At 35.0% G+C, this 24,233-nt stretch overlaps 1 protein-coding gene across 2 annotated transcripts in view; it reads right to left on the bottom strand.

Annotated features, from left to right (window-relative positions):
* Pard3b (par-3 family cell polarity regulator beta) overlaps positions 1-24,233 on the bottom strand; it is a 1,008,812-nt gene that overhangs the window by 466,948 nt on the left and 517,631 nt on the right. For both annotated transcript variants that reach the window (XM_046463021.2, XM_058578162.1), the window contains exons 5-6: positions 19,813-19,901; positions 7,591-7,677 (exon numbers count right to left, since the gene is read on the bottom strand). In XM_046463021.2, the coding sequence (XP_046318977.1) occupies positions 7,591-7,677; positions 19,813-19,901 (176 nt within the window). The remainder of the gene's footprint in view (positions 1-7,590; positions 7,678-19,812; positions 19,902-24,233) is intronic.

The following is a 24,233-nucleotide window of genomic DNA, read 5'->3' as shown; positions in this document are numbered from 1 at the left end:
ATGCACCAGTGAGGGGGTGAGTTTCTTTGCCTCACCTCTGTTGGCCCCCAAATTTGGCCACTAAATATAAAATCAAGTACTCTTTACTTATTAAGTTCCATAAGGTAATATATTTAAACATTATGTGTGTTTTCATAAATTGGTAAATGGAAAAATGTTTAATATTGCTTTGTGTCTGTGTCTTTGCTAAAACAAGGTTACTAAGTGTTAAGATTCTATCATGTGTAATTTATATACAAAGAGTAGAAAAATTTTCAGTTGGGTTTCAATTATAGTATTATAGTATCATAAAAAACATGAAAGTCTTTCATCTTATTAAAGTGGAGTAATTTGTCTAAATCAGAAATTTTATAAGAGTTGCTTCAAAATGTGAATTTATAAAAAGGGTTAACGGTTAAAAAAGAGATAGAAAAAGATTCAAGATGTGAAAATATATTTTAATATAAAGATTAAAAAAAAAGAAAGAAATGTTTCTAGATGAGATAATCTCTGTGTGGTAAAGTAAAAGGTTGTAAAATGCCATTTAAAAAGATTTTGAGGAAACTAGACTTAATTTAAAATCTTGAGAAAGGAAGAAAGAAGAAAAAGATATTTGTACATGGCAGATTGAGACAAAGCTTCTCAATGGAGTTTTAAAAAAAAGCCTTTGGTTTAAGGGCAGCCATGTAAACTAACATTAAAGCAGAATCTAAACCTCGTTTTAAAAAGTGAAGTTGTAGGTGGTGAAAAAGTACATTTAAAAGTACAGTATAGATGATAATTAAAAGGCTTTAAAAGGTTAAATTGAAGGTGGTTAAAATGCCTTCATGACAGAGAAAAGATTGCATCATTCGAAGCCTAGTTAATCTTAAAGGCATTACTTAAAAAAAATGGGAAGATAATTGGATAAAAGATATTTAGATAAAAAAGATTAAAAATTTAAAGTGAAAAACTTTAAAGACAGAAGTATAGAAAGTTAAAAAGAAAAAAGATAAAGAAGATGTAGAAAGATAAAAAAAATGTAGGAAGACAAGAATTTTAAACCCACAAAATAGGAAAAAAAAAAAAAACTAGGAGGAAAATAAGCAACTAAGGGTAAAAATTCAAACCTTAAAAAAAAAAACTAGAAGATAGAAATAAGATAAAAAATGGTTGAAAATGTCAAGTAAGGTATTTCAGATAGAAAATGCAAAAAGCTAAGACAACTATTAGATACAGACACATACTTATTAAAGCAAAAAGAGGGAATTGGAAGGGGGTATATATCCCCCAAAGATAAACTTAAAATAACGCTTTTTACTCTAAACTTTTTAAATTTGGATTCATCAGGACTTAGTGCTGCGGAAAGGCATATGTATCCAAAAAATGTACAAAAGCCTAAGGTACTTTGGAAAGATATTCTAACAGGACAATGGAAAGGTCCTGACCCAGTGATTGTCTGGAGTCGGGGTTTTGTTTGTGTGTTTCCACAGGGAGAACGGCAGCCAATTTGGATTCCAGAGAGATTAACTAAAACAATTTCTACAGATCGAAAAGAAGATGATTTGACTCAAATCCATAACAGCTGATATCCGGAACTCCAGCTTGGCCATTCTTACATCTGCGACAGTGATTAACCAGTGATGCAATTTTTATTTCCTTGCCAGCGCACCCCATGTTAATTGTGGTAGTGCTGGCATATCTTTGCTGATGGTGTCACCAGTGATGCAATTTTTCCCAAGGAGCCGTCAATTGGCTTGGTGTCGTGGCATTTCTGTATCCTCCTCCCTTCTGCTAGTGATGGTCTAAAATTTGGGGGCCAATGGCTTATGCTGGACCGGTAGTCAGTGATGGGTATGATTCAATTGCAGTGGTATCAACCTAAGACAGGAGGCTGACGCCTAAAGGTCAGTTTTCCGATGACGGGTAAGAACCATATGTTGAATTGGACAACCTACCAGGCACGGTCCTTAAGCCACATTGCTTGTTGTTTAATTAATCAGAAGGGGGGAGATGCTGGGAGCCATTAGCCAAGTAGGTATGACAATTTCCTTGCCAGCTTGCCCCATGTTGCAGTGACATTGAATGTAGGTGACCTTGCTCAAGGACCAAGGCGGATTAGGGTGTTCCCGGTTTAAGATAATCCTGTTTAGGGCGTTCCCAGTTTAGGTTCCAGGTTTAAGGTTTAAGATTATTCCTGCTGGGAATAGGGCGTATCCTGCTGCCAGAGTTCCCCTTGAGTTCTCACGGGATTTAGACAGTATTTTTTGGGAGATAGAAGCCCAGTGGAGGTGGATTTGGGCAGAGAACGTGGATTTGGGCAGAGAACGTGGATTTCCCCAGAATGTGATTGTAGACGGCTGGTGTGAGTTCGGGAATAAAGAGTTGCTGTTTGAATCTACAAGCTGTGTGGTGGCTCGTGATTGTGTGCCCAGCCAGACTGCGGCATTTGTGCCCAGCCAGACTGTGGCAGTAATGGGAGAGAATTAGGAACTCATGGTGGTTTTTGCAATTTTACTGTGTCTTCCACTAATTTGCATTTTAAGAAGTAAACAAATGTTTAAGCTTAGATCCTATTACTCTGAAGGAAGATCAGCCCATTGGTTACTATAGTGAACCAAATAGGCATTTGGTTTTTTCTCTGTCCTCAAGATGGAGTATGAGATAAGGTTGTAGAGCAGGGCCAGGTGAATTGGTGAATATCTTAGAGTCCAATAGAAGTGGAGATATTGATAAACTCAGAGGCAACATAGGGTTTGAGAGTTAACACTGGATGGGAGGCCAGTGTGACCTAGAGGGGCTTTGAATGGACCTAATCTGATGGAGTTGGTATGGAACACCCACCACCCACTGTTTGCTTTGAAAGGGAGAGTAGTCTGAAGTTTCAAAAGGGAAGAGGCGAGATTTAGAGAGGATACCTAGAACTCCTGGGACTTTGTGTTTCTGACTAAGAGTCAGAAGGGGAATGGGTAGAAAAGAAGGAAAGGAAGAAGAAAACTATAGCAATAAGAATTACATTTTATATGTAATTGTCCCTTGCTATTCATGGGGGTTTGGTTTCAGGATCATCATCCTTGGACACCAAAATCTGTAAGTCTCTTATATACAATGGCAAAGTATTTGCATTCTCCTGTAATTAAATCACTCTAGATGCCTTATAATTCATACGATTAACTGTTGTACTGTACTGTTTAGGCAATAATGGCAAGAAGAAAAGTCTGTACCTGTTTAGTACAGATATACTTTAATTTCTCCAAATATTTTTGATCCACAGGCAATCTGCTGTGGATGAGGAACCTATAGATAATGAGGGCCAACTGTACTTGGTTACATGTATAAAACCCAAACTAAAACCAATAATGAGAAATTTTACTATTAATCATTTGGGACATATTCCTTCCTTGGTGGTATAGAGGGTCTTAGTTGCATCCTACAGTCAGAAAGACCGATCTATCCTCTAAGAGGATTCTCCTGGCTGTGGAAAACCTGCCACTTCCATGTGCCTTGTTCCTGCTTTCCTACTCAGTCACTCTCTTTTGTATAGGACCCTGTGTGCTATTACATAGTCCCTTTGCATTAAATTTCAAATCTAAATAAAATATGAGCACATTTTATGTGTGAATAATAGGGTCAGCCATGGAAAAAGGGCAGCCTATAATGAAAGTCCAGGAGAAAGCAATCCTCCTGCTTGGAGTAGCCACAGAGCTGAGCCTCTGCCTCCAGGCCTCCATTCATTTAACGAGCTCATATCATCTCAAGACGTCAAAAGGCAAGGCACATGCAGTGATATTTAAGTCTTCAAAAATGTTAAATGAATACAGTATGCTGCTGCAGGAGAGAACAGCAAATAGCCACACCACCTACCGCAAGGCAGACTCAGGGTCACAGGGACCAGTATGGGGCCGGGGTGTGTGCTTCATTTCCTAGTTCCAGCAGGTTTGTAAATTAAACATATTCTGTGTTACCATCATAATATTAAAAATTGAACTATTGGACTTGTAAAAATGAAGAAACAGATCATAATTATTTTTTCCCCTAAATTAAACAAACATTCTAGTTCACATTTTGGATTTTTGTTATGGTGGATTCACAATAACATGATCCATTAGGAGGCTCACATGTGGTTATAAACTAGTTTATGTAAGTGAGATTTTTTTAACAAGCATTCAAGTCTTCCTTTAATTTAATTCAGTACATCATCAGTCATGTAATGTTACTCCCTAGGATTTAATCTCACATTTTGGGAGATGAATTAATTCTTTCAGGCCACTGGGTTGCAATTTAGCTAGCATATTACAGCTGGAGTGTGCTATGTGAACCTCACTGATCTAAATAACCTAACTTTCCATGAAAAATTTATTGACAGAATAAGCCCCACTGTAAAACCCATGTGTCAGAGGTAATTTCGGTAAAACGTAAAGCGGACTGATTTTTATTAGTTTGGTCCCTGGCAACAAAATACTCCTGCCCTTTCTATTCCATGGAAGGGGTAGATTCCCTCCACTATGATGTCATCCAGACCCACTATGAGAAGGCTCAGAAAATCATGGCTCATTACCCTCCACACTCCAGACTGGTGGGCTGTGGTAGCTGTCTCATTTGGGATCAAGACTCACAGGATTTAAAGATTAACGCTGTCGAGGAATTATAGGCTGAGACTAACCAGTTAATTTGCATTAATGAGCAGTGATCAAGGATGCTGAAATCCACAGCCCCACAGAATTAAAAAAGTAACAATTGCTTCTTGCTCATCAAATAATCATGTAGGCACCACCATTTTCTCCCTGCCCCTCTCCTGCCCTTCCACTGTATCCCAAGGCCTCGCCACCCTACCAGTTTAGCATTCTGTCTGAATGTCTTCTCTTCTCCCCTCTTCCCCATCACTCCTCCTCCTCATTCATCTTTAGGTACGTTTACTATAAAATGGAGTTTATTGTGTCATCTTTCTTGAAAAAAAATAGATTTCATGTTTTTAACTCTAAAAAAAAAATAGCACAGATTTTTTTTTTTTAAACAAATGAAGTTAAATTGCTCTTTCCTTGCAAGGATTTAGTGCTGCTTTGTGTTTGTTTTGTTTTTCTATTGAGAAGGCAAATGGCCCTCAAGTCAAGCAGCAATAAACATCCCTGTGCTAAGGTATTAAAACAGGTTCATGGAGACTTTGGTATAATAGCTAAGATATTTTAGGTAGTTCTAACTTAGGTTTCGTATTCAACAACAGGTGTGACAGTAGTTTTTCTAAATGAAAAACAAAATACTTTGGAGGCAAAGCCAATTACAGTAGTCTTAATAAAGAATTAAATGTAAATTCTAATTTAAAATAATGACACAAGCCAATAAATGGAAGGAAATTAAGAGCTAAGTCTGCCACTATGACCTTAACGAAGCCCCGGTGCTCACACAGTGAAACCATATGGCATTATGAAGTCAGACACTTGTCTGACATGCTCTACACGCAGTGGCATCTAGACACATGGGTTGAGTTAAGTGTGCTATTTCAGCCTGCACTCATTACTTCTTAAATTTTATTGGCTCATGTCTCCACTTCCATATTATTTTTAATGTTTTTTAATTAAATTTCCTTTCTATAATACTAGTGGATAGCAAAAAATAATAGAACTATTTCTCTAACTTACTAAACAGTTGACCATGAACTTATAATGAATCAAGCTTTTTTATTTTAGCCAAAACAATCAAAATACTGATTGATAATTTATGCATTCATACATTGTGGGTTTTACAAGAAGCTTTCACATTTTTAAAAGTGATTTAGTCCCCATAACCTTGATGTGAAGTAGGTATTCACAAGAGACAAGTTTGGGGGACTTTGTTGAAGGTCATATAAAATGAACACTGGGATTAATTCCAATTCTTCTGAATCCAACTGCAATACTCTTTCTAGTATTCTACCAGGCTTATGCTGGGAATCAGAACCAGAAAGGAGAAGGGAGGAAATCGATACATTCTAGTATGTTTTCCTTATTTGAAGTGAGAGAGGTGATTTTTTTTTTTTCTTTTGTCTGTAAGGCCAGCTTGTTTTACAAACTATTGGAAATGAAGTATGGTGACTGTCACATTGTATATTTTCTCATTTTTGGAAATTGGGAAGATCTTGAGTTCTATTCCAGCTTCATTAAACTAAAGGGCCTGGTAATTTAAGCACTCTGGTGTTTTCACAAGACTCAATGAGTACCCTTCTGCCAGAAGCCATTAGAATTTCTCATTTCATGAGAAATGAGTAAATACCCACCCTGTCTATCAAAAACAACCTCAGTTTGTCCTGTGCCACAACCCATAACATTTATAAGCATGCTTATTAACACATACAGGAAACTAGACAGTAAGAGCCACTAGCTTTCTGGTTCACTTCTTTTGAGGAAACATTCATTCCAGCAAGAGATTGACATCAGATGTTATTTGCAAAAAGGAAAAAAGGGTGATGACTTTGCAATTATAGGTAGCAGATGGTTACCTGCTGAATATGGTGCCAACCAAAATATCATGACTGAGTCTGTTTTTCCTGCTAGAGGGCAGACAGAATGGAGTAAACATTCAGGACTAGTAAATTAATACTACATAATCTTTTGGGAAAATTTAGTTCTAGAAAGAGCAATGGAGTAAGGATGAGTCAGAAGATCTGGATTTTGTGTGAAAAGAAGTGGACCCTCCTTGTGGCTGACATCCCAAGCTAAAATAAATCATTCTACCTTTTGATGGTGCATTCAAGAAAATCCATTTAGTAAAGTCATTAAAACATCATGTAACCAAGAAACTTATTTTCATTTAAGTTTCTGGCAATCACTGTCAAATTAATCTTGTGCTAAAGGTGGTCATCTTATTGGAAAGTGACATAATATAGGAAACTAGGTCCATAAGTGATAATATTAGGTCCAGGGCATACACTTTCATTTCTGTCAACAAAACAAATTTTATATTCAGTTAGATAGATGTGGCTTCCAAGAAACGCTGACAGGCTCTAAACTGCCATTTACCAGTATGGGCTTAGAAATATAATGTATTTGAAATTCTGAAAGAATGTAGTAAATTATTTTTAATGTTCTAAATGTTATTTTAGAAAAAAATAAATAGCAGGATGTCATTTGTCTTCTATAGCAAAATCATCATATACATATATATATATATATATATATATATATATATATATATGATATCTGATGTAGCTACTAGAATATTGAATGTTTATTATTCTTAGCTCTATATGCCTGAGCAATAGGAGGAAATATAAATTAGAAATTATCTTCACTTGTTGAAGTGTATCTTTTAAAATTAAAATTTTTCAATAGCTATATTTGTTTAACAATATATTAAAACCTTTGTCAATGATTCTGTTTACTATGTGCTTCTGACAAGAATATTTTTTAAAAAAACATTATAATTAATTCAAATAGAGAAATTGCGAGGGACTTTTTTTTTCTTTTTCATTACGTCTTAGAAGTAAATGATTTAGTTTTGCCTCTAATGCATCTGAGGCTAACAAATATATATATTGAGGTGTTTATGTGAATAACAGAAATTCACACTTGGTCCTTTTCTGAAGAATGACTGGAAAAGTGGGCTCCTCAGGGTTTCCATTAATTAGTGTGAGCTTCTGAAACCAGGAAATCATCTTACCTTCCACTCAGAGATGAAAAGAAGGGCACCACATGTATTCCCAAGGGGCCTCCTTCCCCAGAAATCTCCACCGTTCTTGTCATATCACTGGGGCAGGAAAACACAGAAGCACAGATGAATCTCTGCTGAAAACCAGATGAGGCACTTCAACCCCTGCCCCCGCCCCCCAGGACGATAGCAACTACTGTACCAGTCCAGGCAAAGCCAAAGGAGTACATGATTTCCAGGTATGTTCAGAAGATTCATTAAAAAAATTTAAAAGACTGTGATTTCTTATTTTTACCACTAGAAGAGGAACAATCGAAATGACAAAAACAACTTCCCATTTAATCTGCATCAATCAACATATTTAAAAAGTGATACACAAAAATGAAATTTCTCTCCAATGAGACTCACTTGAAAATTACTGTAAAACACATGGAAGTAAATGTATATCTATGCTTACGCAAAAAGTTAGCTCCCCTGCAAAAACAGAGTAAAAATGAAATAAAATATTTATTAGAAAAAGCACAGAATTACATTTTATAATGACTGTGAAGCTACTGTTGATAATACATTTGGGCATGTTTAAAGAAACATAAATCAAAACATAAACTTGTATCAGCTGTATTCAATGAAACAATTCCAAATTTTCACATGCTGGTTTATTTATTTATTTTTTTAAGGTAGAAAAAGAGGTTGCAAAAACCTGGAGAAAATGTATTATAGAAAGAAATAGAAAAGCTGACCTGCCTAACCTAGCCCAGATTAAGGAAAGGATGAGCTAGAAACATTAATGGGTAGTGTGTATGACTCAAATATAGAAGGCACTGGGCGCTTTTGAGTAATAAAGACTGGAACTAACAAGTTTTTATAAAGATGAAAAATAATAACTGTGAACAATTATCGGCTCTTTTAATCCCAGAAAGAGAAAATAAAATTGCTAGAGGAAAATGATAAAGTTGAAGCAAACATCCCCTTTATGGAAATTGTAAGCAGGTTTCTATTGTTTTCTATTTACATGAAAATGACCTGAAACTAGATGTCAAATTAAGAGCTACAGCTGCGACAAATGCTTTTCTGTTCCAAATTGAAAATGGTGGAACTCTGGCTCCTTGCTGCAAAGTTGAGAATAGCGTTAAGAAAGTAAAATACCTGCTGAATTCACTAAGCCCAAAGTATTCTTTAAATGATCTGAAATCTAAAATAAATACATGAAATATATTCTCATCAGTGGATGAGGCCTACTTTTAATGTGTTTTCCTTGCAAGCCTATTATCAGTAAGAACTTGGAAGAAAAAGCATATCAGTTTCCAGCATTTGTGGAAGATGATGGAATTTCAAATCTGATAATAAATTTCTAATGGGTTTTGTCCAGGTATTACTGACATACATAAAAACGTGTTCAGTCAAGCGAGTTATATCAGTTGCCTGGAATAAAAGTTAAAAACAAAACAAATCTTAAGAGTAATATAGGATGAAATGTTTCTTCTTTATATAAGTGATGATATGAATATTTATAGAATATATCTACATGGACAGTCATATACAGGCATACATTTTAAGTCCTGAGTATAAAATGCATGGTGGGCAAAAAAAGTTGTTTAGATTTTAATGGACCAGAGTAATAATTTTTATAGAATAATAGATTTATAGTGCACTTTTAGTCATGTGAAGAAGACAACACCCAAAGCATTTACATTCTAGGCTTAAAAAAGACTAAACTGTTTTTAAAAAAATATTTTTTAGTTGTAAATGGAATTTTTATTTATTTATTTATTTACTTATTTATTTATTTGCAGTGCTAAGGATCAAATCCAGGGCCTCACATATGCCAGGCAAGTTTCTACCACTAAGCCACAACTCTAGCCCAAGATTAAAACAATATTATCTTGAACTTCATAATGCATTTTTGTAGTTTTACACTGAAAGCATAACAAAAATCTCCCCTGGTAAATGTATCAAGTATCCACATGGTAATACATTGCATCAATATATAATACATAGAGGTTTTCAAATGTAAATGTTTAGACCAATGTAGTCCCCAAGATTTTACTGCAAGAATTTCTAGGATGGCTTTTATAGATGATGGCATTTATGAATTGTCTTTTTTTTTTCTATTTTACAAATATTTCTTTACCCCTATTCAAAAAAACAAACAAACAAACAAACAAACAAAAAAAACGAAACCAAACCAAACCAAAACAACAACAACAAAACCCAAAACCCAAACCCAAACCAAACAAATTATTCTCCTGGTTACAGAAATAGCTCAGTTGGTAGATAGCTTCCCCTGGCATGCACAAGGATGTGGGTTGAATCCCCAGCACCCCACAAAAACAAAAAAACCCTCCCATAAAATATGATAAATTCTATGTATCATACTGATGCTTACTTCTTCTTCTTCTTTTTTTTTTTTTTTTTTTTTTACTTAGGATTAAACGCAGTAACACTCAACCACTGAGCTATATCCCCAGCCTTTTAAAAAATTTCTTATTTGGAGACAGTCTTTCTAAGTTGCCCAGGCTGCTTTGAACTTGCTATAATTTCCCAAGTATCTGGGGTTACAGGTGTGCAATGCCACACTGGGCACTGATATCTATTTTTAGCAATTGTCAATCCTGTATTTTTACAGTCAGTTAATAAAGTAAATATTATAATTTAATTAAGTAATCAGTCTTGTTTTAAAATGCTAAAATGTTTGGGAGAATGCAATTTTTAAGGTTCATTTTTATTTTATAAAATTCCCCTTTTTAATATTTCAGAGTAAACGTTTAAATTACTATTACACACAATAATCACCATTCTCTGGCTATAAATATTTTTGACAACTTAGATTACTATCACAAAAATGTAACAATAGCACTAAAAATATTTGGCTTCCATTTATAGGCTGCAATATGCAAATACTTATAAAAACTTAAGTCTGTTTATTAACAAGCATTGCAATTTTTACATAGATCATGTCTCAGCATATTTCTTTATCAAATACTATCCATTATCTCAAAATGGAAATAATGACATTTGAAAAAGGATTTCTCATAGACAAGTTCAAACATTATATATATATAAAATTTTAAAATAAAAAATCGCTCCACTCTATTATAAATACTTAATGGAGTTCTATATAAACCTCTGTGTATACCCACTTCATGGAATGTAAGCACCCCAAGCACAATTGGACAGAATTATTTGAACATATCTCCTAAAGAGTAAGATTTTTACAAAGTATAAACAAGTCTATTAATGCTATTTGTTTAGATAAAACCCAAAGTACAGCAGTTCTGGTGATCAGGGTCTGGTGAGCAGGAAACGCACATTTTCACTTATATCTTAGAGGAGTCATCAGAAGGTAAGTTGCATGGTAGAGTAGGAATAAAAAAATGCAGAAAATGAGGTGAAAAGGAAATTCTAGTGGTATTAAAAAAAAAATAGGAACTGTGAGAAACAGACAAAAAAAATTGAACCATGGATCATGGTAAAGGAAAAACATTTGCTATACAAAGAAGAAAAATAGAATTATTTCACCAAGATCAAAACAAATATTTTTATGCAACTTTTAAGGCAAAGTAAAACAAGCAGATAGTCACAAAGCACTAAGTCAACTAATATTAAGTAAACTAAATGCCCTAAGGTCCACTCGACAAAATTAACTCAATAACTGGGACCAGCTGCAGCCAATCTAAGAGCTCAGGAGCAAGGTACTGGTGAGCTATAGAATTAGTGGATAAAAATCAGCCTGTAGTTATGAATGGCTACTTTGCCAGAGCTAGATGTTAAGTGCTTCAGTTGTTTTCCATCCAGAGAAAAGATATAAAGCTTGAGGCAGAAAATACAATAAAAGTTGCAGATGTTTGTAGGTCTGATTTTTTCACACAATGCAAATGGACATTTGCATTAAGACTACTCAGCTTGGTTTCAGGCTTCTTCCTTGGGTATGGAGAGAAGATTGAGAACAGGAGGGGAAGATGCTTTATTTCAGAAGAAAATTTTTTCCTGGGGTGACTTTAATTCAGGTGTCTAAGCAAGACATTTAAACTAAAGACCAAAGTCTCAGTTTCCTCACTTATATAATGAAGACATTAAGATTAGGGACTTCCCTAACAGAGTTGCTGTTTTTATTTTTTAAATTTTTTATTCTAATTTGTTATATATGACAGCAGAATGCATTACAATTCATATTACACATATAGAACACAATTTTTCATATCTCTGGTTGTACACAAATATATTCACACCTTTCATGTCTCCATACATGTACTTAGGGTAATAATGTCCATCTCATTCCACCACTTTCTTTTATACCACTTGCCCCCTCCCTTCCACTCCCTCACCTTTTGCCCTATCTAGAGTTTGTCTAATCTTCCCATACTTCCCCTCCCAACCCCACTATGAATCAGCCTCTTTATATGGAAGAAAACATTTGGCATTTGTTTTTTTGGTGATTGGATAATTTTACTTAGCATTATATTTTCCAACTCCATCCATTTACCTGGAAAATGCCATAATTTTATTCTCTTTTATTGCTGAGTAATATTCCATTGTATGTATGTATGTTGCTTCTTCTCAGCAAAAGAAACAATCAGTGAGGTGAATAGAGAGCCTATAGCTTGGGAGCAAATTTTTACCACTTGCACATCAGATAAAGCACTAATCTCTAGGGTATATAAAGAACTCAAAAAGCTAAACAACAACAACAACAAAAAAAAACAAGTAACACAATCAATAAATGGGCCAAGAAATGCACAGACACTTCTCAGAAGGTGATATATAATCAATCAACAAATATATGAAAAAATGTTCAACATCTCTAGCAATTAGAGAAATGCAAATCAAAACTACTCTAAGATTTCATCTCACTCCAGTCAGAATGACAGCTATTAAGAATACAAATAACAGTAAGTCTTGTCAAGGATGTGGGGTAAAATGGTGTGGCCAATCAGGTAAGTAGTATGGAAATTCCTTGGAAAACTGGGAGTGGAACCATCTTTTGACCCAGTTTATACCCAAAGGACTTAAAAACATCATACTTCAGGGACACAGCCACATCAATGTTTATTGCAGCACAATTCACAAAAGCTCAACTGTGGAACCAACCTAGATGCCTTTCAATAGATGAATGTGGTATATATATACACAATGGAATATTACTCAGCAAAAAAAGAGTTGCTGTTTTTAATGAGAAAAATGGAGAACACAGCATATATACATTACACAGATATATCTATCTGGCATATACAAGAAGTTCAGAAACTATCAGCTATTAGTATTATTACTAGAATTTTCCAAGGGAACAAATAATATTGTGGATTAGAAGGGAATAAGCTATCATAAATTTTCCCTCCCCTCCCCCAGTTTTCTTCAGGAAAGCTTTTTAAATAATATTAAAAAAAATAGTATAGGACTGAGGAACACCTTTTCTTCACAATTAGATTGCTGACAAGGAGAGAGAAGAAAAAGGGTTGTAACAAGTGGACAGAAGGTGTCGGTGACTTCAGGCAGATTTGCAGATCTGTCACACACAATGGAATGAGAGACTGACACACAGGAAAACCTTCAAGAAGACTTTTCAGATTGCCCTGAACTCTGCTTGATGGTGAAATAAATGTTTTACTGATGTGAATGTACTGAGTAAAAATCTAAAGAAGAATTTGTGGTGGTTGGTGGTAGGAGTCACTAAATTCACTTGAATTCAATAAACATAAATTCAGTCATTTCAATGGGGATGCTCTATAAAGAAAAAAGCAAAACAGAACAAACACAACAGTGCTTGAGGAGTTCATGTTCTTGGGGGGGGGGAGGTTTGAGACAGATAAAAATACAGGGCAATAGAATAATAGCACAGGTTGAATGTTCCTTATCTGAAAAGCTTGAGACCAGAAGTGTTTCAGATTTTGGATGTTTTTTTAAAAATATTTCAGAATTTACATATTTCAGAATATGTATATATTCTCTCTGTGTGTGTATACACACACAAACATATATTATAATATCTTGGGTACAGGACTCAAGTAAAAATACAAAATTCAATTATATTTTATATATACCTTATAGACATAACCTGGAGGTAATTTTATGCAGTATTTTAAATAATTTTGTTCATGATATAAAATATCATGGTGTGGAATTTTATACTTGTGGCATCATCATGACATTCAAAGAGTTTCAAATTTTGGAGCATTTCAGATTTCCAGATTGTGGGTGATCAACCTATAGTAGTAGCAATAGTAGGTGAGACCCTGTCTCTAAATAAAATACAAAATAGAGCTGGGGATGTGGCTCAGTGGTCAAGTTCCCTGAGTTCAATCCCCGTAGCCAAAAAAAAAAAAAAAAAAAAAAAAAAATCCAAGATATTATTTGGGAAGCAGTGTGCCATTTGGCTTCAGAGTATTAAAACATGCATTTCTAAAAAATGTATAAACAAATAGTTTATATCACTTCTATCTTAGAAGTAAACTCTTGCTTAGAGAGGTTATGAATCTGTCAAGCATCATATCATTCATGTAAAATACAGTCAGGACTGAAACTGGATCTTTTGCACTCCAGAGAAGAAGTCCTTAGTCACTTTGACATGCTGTTTTCAAAGGTGAGGTAGCTTCTGATGTGATTCAGAGGAAGAGGAAGAGGGCACAGGATCAGGAAGGGAAGCTAGGATCAGGAAGCTTTTCCTGAAGGAGGTAGCATTTGAGAAGGGCCTCTGATGGGCAAATGGGTTTTCCATCAGAAAATGCAGGTGAGGGGATGGAGATGGCACACACAGGAGAGAAAGCCCTCTGCACTGAGGTACTGAACCAGGATCCTTTGTGGACATACAGATAGGCTATGATAAAGAAGAAGGGGAAGAAGGGGAGGAGGAGGAGGAGGAGGAGGAGGAGGAGGAGGAGGAGGAGGAGGAGGAGGAGGAAGAAGAAGAAGAAGAAGAAGAAGAAGAAGAAGAAGAAGAAGAAGAAGAAGAAGAAGAGAGAGAGAGAGAGAGAGAGAGAGAGAGAGAGAGAGAGAGAGAGAGAGAGAGTTAGTTCAGATTGAAACATTAGCTTAAGATCAAATATCAGAATAGTATGTCAAATCCCATGCTGGAACATTCATACTTAACTTTATAGAAAATTGTGTCCCTAAAGGTTTTGGAACTAAAGAATAGTGCCATAAATGTCATGGATTAGAAATATCTCTGTAGAAGTTAAATATGGGATCAGCTAGAAACCAAAAAGATAAGGGAGTCTTGGAGGAGGCCAACTTGGGTCAATAGGGATTAGGGAATGAGGTGGAGTCAGGAATGACACAGGAATGAGGGACAGTCTTTCCCACATATTGCTTGGTATTTAAAGAGAAACTCCAAGTATAAGTTGTAGAAAAAGTACCAAAGAGAAATTACTTGTTTCACTGTCTTCTTAAAATAAATTCAGCAATGATTCATAGGTCATGTATATTAAAGGATTCTTTGGAGCACTCCCTTTAAATGTTATTGTTCTTTATTGAATAAGGATGTTTTTGTCAATAATGGATGAGTTTATATATTACAGAGCAATAGTAACAAAAACAGCATGGTACTGGTACCAAAACAGGAGGGTGGACCAATGGTACAGAATAGAGGACACAGAGACTAATCCACAAAGCTACAACTATCTTATATTTGATAAAGGAGCTAAAAGCATGCAATGGAGGGAGGATAGCATCTTCAACAAATGGTGCTGGGAAAACTGGAAATCCATATGCAACAAAATGAAACTGAATCCCCTCCTCTCGCCATGCACAAAAGTTAACTCAAAGTGGATCAAGGAGCTAGATATCAAATCAGAGACTCTGCGTCTGATAGAAGAAAAAGTTGGCTCCGATCTACATATTGTAGGGTCGGGCTCCAAATTCCTTAATAGGACACCCATAGCACAAAAGTTGATAACAAAAATCAACAAATGAGACTTACTTAAACTGAAAAGTTTTCTCTCAGCAAGAGAAACAATAAAAGAGGTAAATAGGGAGCCTACATCATGGGAACAAATTTTTACTCCTCACACTTCAGATAGAGCCCTAATATCCAGAGTATACAAAGAACTCAAAAAAATTAAACAATAAGAAAACAAATAACCCAATCAACAAATGGGCCAAAGACCTGAACAGACACTTCTCAGAGGAGGACATACAATCAATCAACAAGTACATGAAAAAATGCTCACCATCTCTAGCAGTCAGAGAAATGCAAATCAAAACCACCCTAAGATACCATCTCACTCCAGTAAGATTGGCAGCCATTATGAAGTCAAACAACAACAAGTGCTGGAGAGGATGTGGGGAAAAGGGTACTCTTGTACATTGCTGGTGGGACTGCAAACTGGTGCGGCCAATCTGGAAAGCAGTATGGAGATTCCTGGGAAAGCTGGGAATGGAACCACCATTTGACCCAGCTATTGCCCTTCTTGGACTTTCCCCTGAAGACCTTAAAAGAGCGTACTACAGGGATACTGCTACATCGATGTTCATAGCAGCACAATTCACAATTGCTAGACTGTGGAACCAACCCAGATGCCCTTCAATGGATGAATGGATAAAAAAAATGTGGCATTTATACACCATGGAGTATTACGCAGCACTAAAAAATGACAAAATCATAGAATTTGCAGGGAAATGGATGGCACTGGAGCAGATTATGCTTAGTGAAGCTAGCCAATCCCTAAAAAACAAATACCAAATGTCTTCTTTGATATAATGAGAGCGACTAATAACAGAGCAGGGAGGAAGAGCAGGAAGAAAAGATTAACATTAAACAGATACATGAGGTGGGATGGAAAGGGAGAGAAAAGGGAAATTGCATGGTAATGGAGGGAGAACCTCATTGTTATACAAGATTACATATAAGAGGTTGTGAGGGGAATGGGAAAATAAACAAGGAGAGATATGAATTACAGTGGATAGGGTAGAGAGAGAAGATGGGAGGGGAGGGAGGGGGGATGGTAGAGGATAGGAAAGGTAGCAGAATACAACAGTTACTAATAGGGCATTATGTAAAAATGTGGATGTGTAACCGAAGTGATTCTGCAAGCTGTATTTGGGGTAAAATTGGGAGTTCATAACCAACTTGAATCTAATGTATGAAATATGATATGTCAAGAGCTTTATAATGTTTTGAACAACCAATAAAAAAAATAAAAAAAATAATAATGGATGAGTTTACAGTTGTAATAATGATTTATGGAACAATTTTTTGTACCCATTCAGTCTTTCACTTAATAAATATTCCCCCATTGTATTCCAAAACCTGTATTAGGTGTCAGAAATCCTTTGGAGGATGTGTAGTCTTGTTTGGGAGAACAGATATTTACAATAAATTGTAATATGTGTAATACTGATGATAATCATTATAATAGCAATTCATGTTTATCTAATCTTTTGTTTAGCATTGTGCCAAGTCAGTTGCCTGTATATGCCTTACTTAATCTTCATAAAAATCTCTGCAATCATGATACATATTTTTCATATGAAGAAAACATTTTAAAGAGGTTAAGTAATTATTCCAATATTGTAAAAGTAATAAGTAGTAGAGCCAGTGCTCAAAAGCAGTCCTTCTCTAAATCTAAAGGTTTTAGAACTAAGGAATGGTTTGAAAAACACTATGATCTAGAACACATTATCCAGTAGTAATATGCTGATCCAAATGAGGGAGGAGTTAGGAGGTCATTGCAATCACTTAGCTGAGAGGTAATAAAGACTTGAGCAGTGACCATGGGATGAGGTAGGTTCAACATATTTTGAGATCATTCTGCAAACCATTTACTTGCCTTGTGTCTGGTATGAAAGTAGGCTCAAAGTCCTATGCTGGGCTAAGCTCTGTGGGTCTTCTGTGCCTCCCTGCCCCAGCTGGATAGGGACCCTGAACTCAGCTATAAGGGGCTTCCTATTTCACTTTTACAGTTTTTCATCATCGCATACCAGCTAGAGCCAATATTCTCTGGGAGAATTGTCACCTCCAAACTTTCCCCTGTTAGGTAAGCATTTCATATATAAAGGTCACTCTCATCCTTTCCCACCCCAGAGTGTGTTAAGTGCTGGGAGTTTGTATTCTGAATTTCTCTGAAACTGATTTCAACAGGGCTTCTCCTATACTGGTGCTTCTCCTAGCCATGGTTATGTAGCTAAAATAAAACATGAAGGAGTCAGCATACAATAGGGAAAGTTTGAACCAACAGATTTATAGAAAGAGTGGAAGGTGTGGATTGGATCTGTTACTTAATTGTTCTGAATTACAATTCCTTGACCTATGAAAGGTGATAGTGAGCAACTCATGCAAAAGACTGTTTTGATAATCAAAGTATACTTAAATATATATCTTTTAATTTTAAAATCTATTTTTAAAATTTCCTATGTTCTATTTCTCTCAATTACCTGCACCTGGAGAAAGCTTGGCTGATTTTTCCCCTGCAGCCATAAACAAAACAAATTGTTCACTGCATGATGGATATCTATGTAGCATCTAGCCAAGATGTTGGCAAACTTTTCAAAAAGCTTATGTTAAAAAAGTGAAATTAAGGCTGAGATAGGAGGATTGTAAGTTCAAGACCAGCCTCAGCAACTTAGCAAGGCCCTAAGGAACTTAATGAGACCCTGTTTCGTAATAAAAACAAATAGGGGCTGGGGATATGGTTCAGTGATAAAGCACCCCTGGGTTCAACCCCCAGTACCCCAAAAAATAAAAAAAAATAAACAATCGAATAAATAAATAAATAAATAAATAAATAAATAAATGATGGATAGATAGATAGATAGATAAATAAATAAATAAATAAATAAAAATGAAGGAAGCCAAATAGAATAAGGGCATGACAAGTATGACATTCATTCACTACCTCTATAAAACAATCTTATCAAAAATATAAAAAGATGGAGAAATTCTGTACCCAGATTTTAATATCATAGAACTCATTAATCAAGGAAATAATCTAAATAAAGAGTAATTACGGTTATGTGGCCATAAATTATAAGTTTGATGAGAATCCTCACAGTAAAGCATTGTAATAAAGGATGATCACCATTTTTTTAAGAAGCTAATTTCATGCAAATCAGCACTTATTAGTTACTGAATTTAATGAAAAGAATACATTGACTGAATTAATGAATGACCATCTATTTCAGCAGCATTACCTTCTAATGCTAAAATCAACCATCTATTAAATATGAAATTACCTTCTTTATGCCAAATTTGAAGTAACTTTAGGGAAAATGATCATGATGGTAATAACAATAATATGGGCTGAATACCTCTCATTCAGAAATCTGAAATTTGAAACTTCTTGCATGCTGATATCATGCTCAAAGGAGTTTGGATTTTGGAGCACTCTGTATTTCAGATTTTTGATTAGACATGCTTGGCTAGTAAAGTCTATGTAAATATTCCAAAATATAAAAAAAAAAAAAACCCTCTAAATTCTGAGGCACTTTTGGTCCCAAGCATTTTGGATAAGAGATATTAATCTGTAACAGAGATAATTGTTACAAGAATAGTTAGAGCAACAGCAACAAATATTCACACTACTCAATTGGACCAGAGCTCTGTTGAAAGCACTTTACATGTGTTGACTTAATAGATGTAAAATTTACATCTAAGAATATAATAAATCTGCATACCTACCCTCTGAAAGTTTAAATAATAACTCCATTTTACAGACCAGAAAGCAAGGCAAAAAAGATGAGTAAGTTACCTAAGCTTGTGGAACTAGTCAGCAGCTAGTCTGGGATTTGAATCTAGGGAATACCTGAGGCTATAGTATTGAAAATCAGAACAAAGAAAAAGAAGTTCTGGTAAACACGGTGAAACTAACTTCACATAATGAGTCACATTCATTAACAACACGAAAAATTTCTAGTGGATGGACTGGATTCATTTTATATATGTCAAGTAAAATACTGTAAGATTGTTCAAATACAATAAAAAAACCCACTCAACCACAATGAAGTCTCAAGTGCTCATTTAAACTGCTGTGCAAAAGAAGGAGAAATAATTAAGAAATTCTAGTTGCAGAAGATTATTGGAAGGATTGAGGATCATCCATGTTTATCAGTAAAACCTCATACCTTATGTTGAAAATGGGTAAAAAGGAATAATTGAATAATTAATTTTAGAACTGGGATATGCTTTACCCCACAATTTTACTAATCTTGATCTTTCCTGTAAAATAAGAACAATTAAAAAGTGTTAAAGAAACCAACATCAAATTTAAATAAATAAAAACATTCTTATTTGCATAAAGAAAATACCTCAGTGCACCCTTAATTTTTGGCGATGTTAGTAGTTCTGTCTGCACACCATTCATAACTTCTCTGTCTTCTAAGTTCTTCGTGGAATCCTGTAGTGAAACAAACCCATAAGCATGTGGATGTTGCACATATAGACTGAGTATTTGAATAAAATGTATCAACATGGGAGAGTAAAATGTTTTACTCTGAATATAGACAGTATGTTCCAATTTCTTTGAAGACTGGAAACAGGTGTTAATCTTTTCAGTGCTTTCAATGTGCTTTTCTTTCTCATTTGATTTCTGAAATGCTCAAATGGCCCATTCACATGAAGCAATATGTTAAGAGCTCTGGAATATATCATTTAGCTTCCTGCGACTCAACTATAGTCTCTTGGAATTGTGCTTTAAACCAGCGTGGGAAAGGTGTACCAAAGGGAAGGCTCCAGTGACAGGTGGAGAGAGATGAGTTGTAAAGTGCTGTACTTTGCTTACACCTCCTTACAACACTAACATGTAAAGAAAATGAATTCCTGAGAAAAGGCCACTTGGAAAAGTCACTGTTCTCAAAAGTGTGTGGGAACATTGCAGGAAAAAAGAAATCTGGAGGGCTGATTGTGGCTCTGTGGTAGAGCACTTGCCTTCCGTGTGTGAGGCCCTGGGTTTGATCCTCAACACCACATAAAAATAAATAATAAAATAAAGTTATTGTGTCCATCTACAACTAAGAAATATTAAAAAGAAATCTGGAGTTTTTGTCATGGGGTGGATTTTGAGGATGACCTGTACCAGAAAGAAACTAAACTGACCACTTAATTTCTAAGCGAGGAACACTGCCATTACAGAGAGGCAAGAAGATCAGGAAGGACACCAGGATGGAGTCACTTTGCACCCTAGGAAGAGGGGCAAACCTGCATCTGATGCTACCACAAGAAGTGGAGGACAGATTCTAGAAGGCATGCCTGAGGTCAATTCTTTTTTTATGAAAGACATTAGTTCTTTGGTAGGCTCCTATAGCTGCTCTTTAACTATCATTCTCTTTAAAGGGAGAGTCTAATGTTAGTTTTAGTCTCTATTTTCACTGAAATGAAAAAACACATGGAGAAAGATCCATGTCAAAATCTCACACCTAAAAGATGGCTTTTATGGTTATGGATGTATGATTACAACAAAACATGTCAGAGAATATATGAGTTTAAGAGGTTGGATATAAGCAATTTAGGTTAATATCTTTTTTAAAAAAAATTTAAGTTGTCAATGTACATTTATTTTTGTTTATTTATTTATATATGGTGCTGAGAATTGAACCCAGTGCCTCACATGTGCCAGGCAAGCACTCTACTACTGAGCCACAACCCCAGCTCTAGGTTAATATCTTGAAGAAAATAAGGTGCAGAGTTTCAACTAGAGCACTTTGATGTAGTACACCGATTTAAAAAATGTCTTTCATATTTAGACTGGTAGCAACATTTCACGAAAAACATTTCTGTGAAAAATTTCTATACTAGGTTTTTAAAAAATTATTTTTCTCCCCTCCAAAGCATTAAAGAAAGGGAAGAAAAGAAAAAAATATTAAAGAATGGTTCATAGTTTATGGTTCTAAATCTTAAAAGATGAATGTCTTTGAAAGCTTCCAAATGTTCATAGTATTATGAAGAGCTTGATAAATTCTTACAGAGAAAAGGAGACAGAATTGACCAGGTTATTAAAATATTCAGATTGTTCAAGCATAAAATTTAACAAACTACTTGAATCTGTGACTATCAAACATGTCAGGATATTTGAGGACCTCATTTTTGCTCAAGTTGTTAACTTTATCTGTCTGTCTCACACAGGAGTAAATTGGGTCTGGTTCTCTGTACATCAAACACATAATACAGAACTCAATGTACTCATTTTCTAGTGCTCTGTAATAAATTATCCCCAAACTTAATGGATTAGAAAATAAACATTTATTGTTTGTCATAGTTTCTGTGAGTCACTTGAAAGTGGCTTAGCTGGGCAGTTCTGGAGCAAGATCTCTCACAAGTTTGAACACAGGATATCTGTGGGGTTGCAGCTACAATTATCTAAAAACCCTGATAGAGGCCTTAGGATCCACTTTTTTTTTTATTACTGCAGATATATTGAGATACAATTCACATTACATTAGGTTCCCCATTTTAAAAGATACAATTTGGTGTTTCAGTATATTCAATTCTGCAACCATCAACACTAAGGTTAAAATATTTTAATCACTCCCAAAAGAAACCCCATGCCCATTAGCAGTTACTCTTCATTCTCCCCTCCCCTGCTATTCACTGCCAATCATTAATCTGCTTTATGACTCTAAGGATATGTCTATTTCTGATATTTCATATAAATGGAAACATGATTTTTTAATTAGAATATTTGCTAAGTCATCCATGTTGCAGCATATGTCAGCATTTCATGCCACTTCATAACCAAACAGGATTCCATCTTAGAAATTTGGTTTTTCCACTCATCAACCACAATTTTAGTATTCCCACTTTTGCCTAGTGTGAAAATATTACTGTGATTATTTGCATATGAGTTCTTGTATAGAAATGGTTTCAATTACAAGGAATGAAATTGTTGGTTATGCAGTAATTGTATATTTAATGTTTGAGGAATGGCTACACTATTTTCAGGTATTCACATAAGGTGAAATTTCTATTAGAAGTATATTAGGTGGGCTGGGATGTGGCTCAAGCGGTAGCGCGCTTGCCTGGCATGCGTGTGGCCCGGGTTTGATCCTCAGCACCATGTACAAACAAAGGTGTTGTGTCCGCTGAAAACTAAAAAATAAATATTAAAAAATTCTCTATCTCTCTTTTTTTTTTAAAGAAATATATTAGGTTCCAGTTTCTCTACATCTTTGACAACACTTGTTATTTTCCTTTTTAAAAAATTTTAGCCATATTAGTGGGTGTGAAATGGCATCCTACTGTGATTCTGATTTGCATTTCTTTAATGGCTGATGATGGCCATTCTTTTCATGTGATTGGCCACTTGTGTACCTCTACTGAAGAAATGTCTATTTGTCTTCTTTTCACTTTACTGATGGGTCCTTTAAAGCACAAAAGTTTTTAATTTTAAGTCCAATTTATTTACTTTTTCTTTTGTTAATTGTGTTTCTGGGGTTGTATCTAAGAAATAGTGCCTAATACAGAGTCACATGGATTTATTCCTATTATCTTCTAAGAGTTTTATAATGTTAGCTATTAGTTTTAGGCCTATTATCATTTTGAGTTAACTTCTATGTATGCTATAAAGTAGGGTTTCAAACTCAATATTTGCATGTGCCAATATCAATCAGTTGTGCCAGTATCATTTGTTGAAAAAAATTATTTTTTCCCCATTTAGTGAAGCTTTTCCTTCATTAAATTGCATAATGAAGAGTCACAAAATCACTCATATCCAAAAATTTATTCTCTCAACATCTGCATAACAACATCAAATGACTAACAATGAAAGCATTATTTCTGGACTCTCAACTGCATTCTATTGATCTAAACCTACACAGTTTTGATTATTGTAGTTTTGTAGTAAGTTTTGAAATCAGGATGTGTAAGTCCTCCAAATTCATTGTTCTTTTTTCAATATTACTTCATTATTCTGAGACTCTTATATTTTTATATTAATTTTATAAGTAGCTTGTCAATTTCTACACTAAAAAACCAATGAGTTTTTATAGAGCCACAATGAATCTATAGATCAACTTGGAGAGCAATGTCATCTTAGCAATGTAAAAATTTCACAAACAGCTAACAGTGGCAGTCAATTAAGATAAATATCCTTTTTGGTTTTGTAATTTGGCTTGGATGTATATCCATATTGTGTCAAAGAAAAAAAAATTGGAATATTTGCTACAAAGTATTAACTCTAGTTTTTGCCTTATTGCTTCCTGTTTCTATGTGAAACTTTCTTGTTGGTCCCTAACACAAGGTAGGAAAATACAAACTTTCTGGTTCAAATCAATATCATGCAAGGTTAAAGAGAGTGTTTTCTTCTAGTTCTAGTTAGGTGGTAAGTAAAGGTTCTGTTTATGTCAACAACATACTTGACACTCTGAGTATTTGGAAATGTCAATTACAATTTGAAAGCAATATTGGGCCAATCGCAATGTGATAATCTGCTCAAGGGTAATTCTGAACTGACTACACTTTTGGAATAATTATGTCAAAAACCACAGACTTAAAAAGGAACACACATTCACAGACTTACATGTCCAAGACAGAAGTTTACTATGTTAAAAGTAGCATCCAAAACTTGTCACCTGCCACTGCTATCATAAAGGGGTGGGCAATATAGTGTATCATATCAACTAAGGAGGCCGTGTTTGTCACTTGCCAAAATCATTTCTCGATGAGGCAGTGATGGAATCCTTTGGTATTCTCTAGAAATGGGGCAAGGTGGGCAGGGGTATGGGGCACCCTCAAA

Source organism: Marmota monax, unplaced genomic scaffold, assembly GCF_021218885.2.
Source record: "Marmota monax isolate L192 unplaced genomic scaffold, Marmota_monax_Labrador192_F-V1.1 WCK01_AAM20220418_F8-fsc00095, whole genome shotgun sequence".
Taxonomy (NCBI): Eukaryota; Metazoa; Chordata; class Mammalia; order Rodentia; family Sciuridae; genus Marmota; species Marmota monax.
This window is presented reverse-complemented; position numbering and strand designations above follow the sequence as displayed.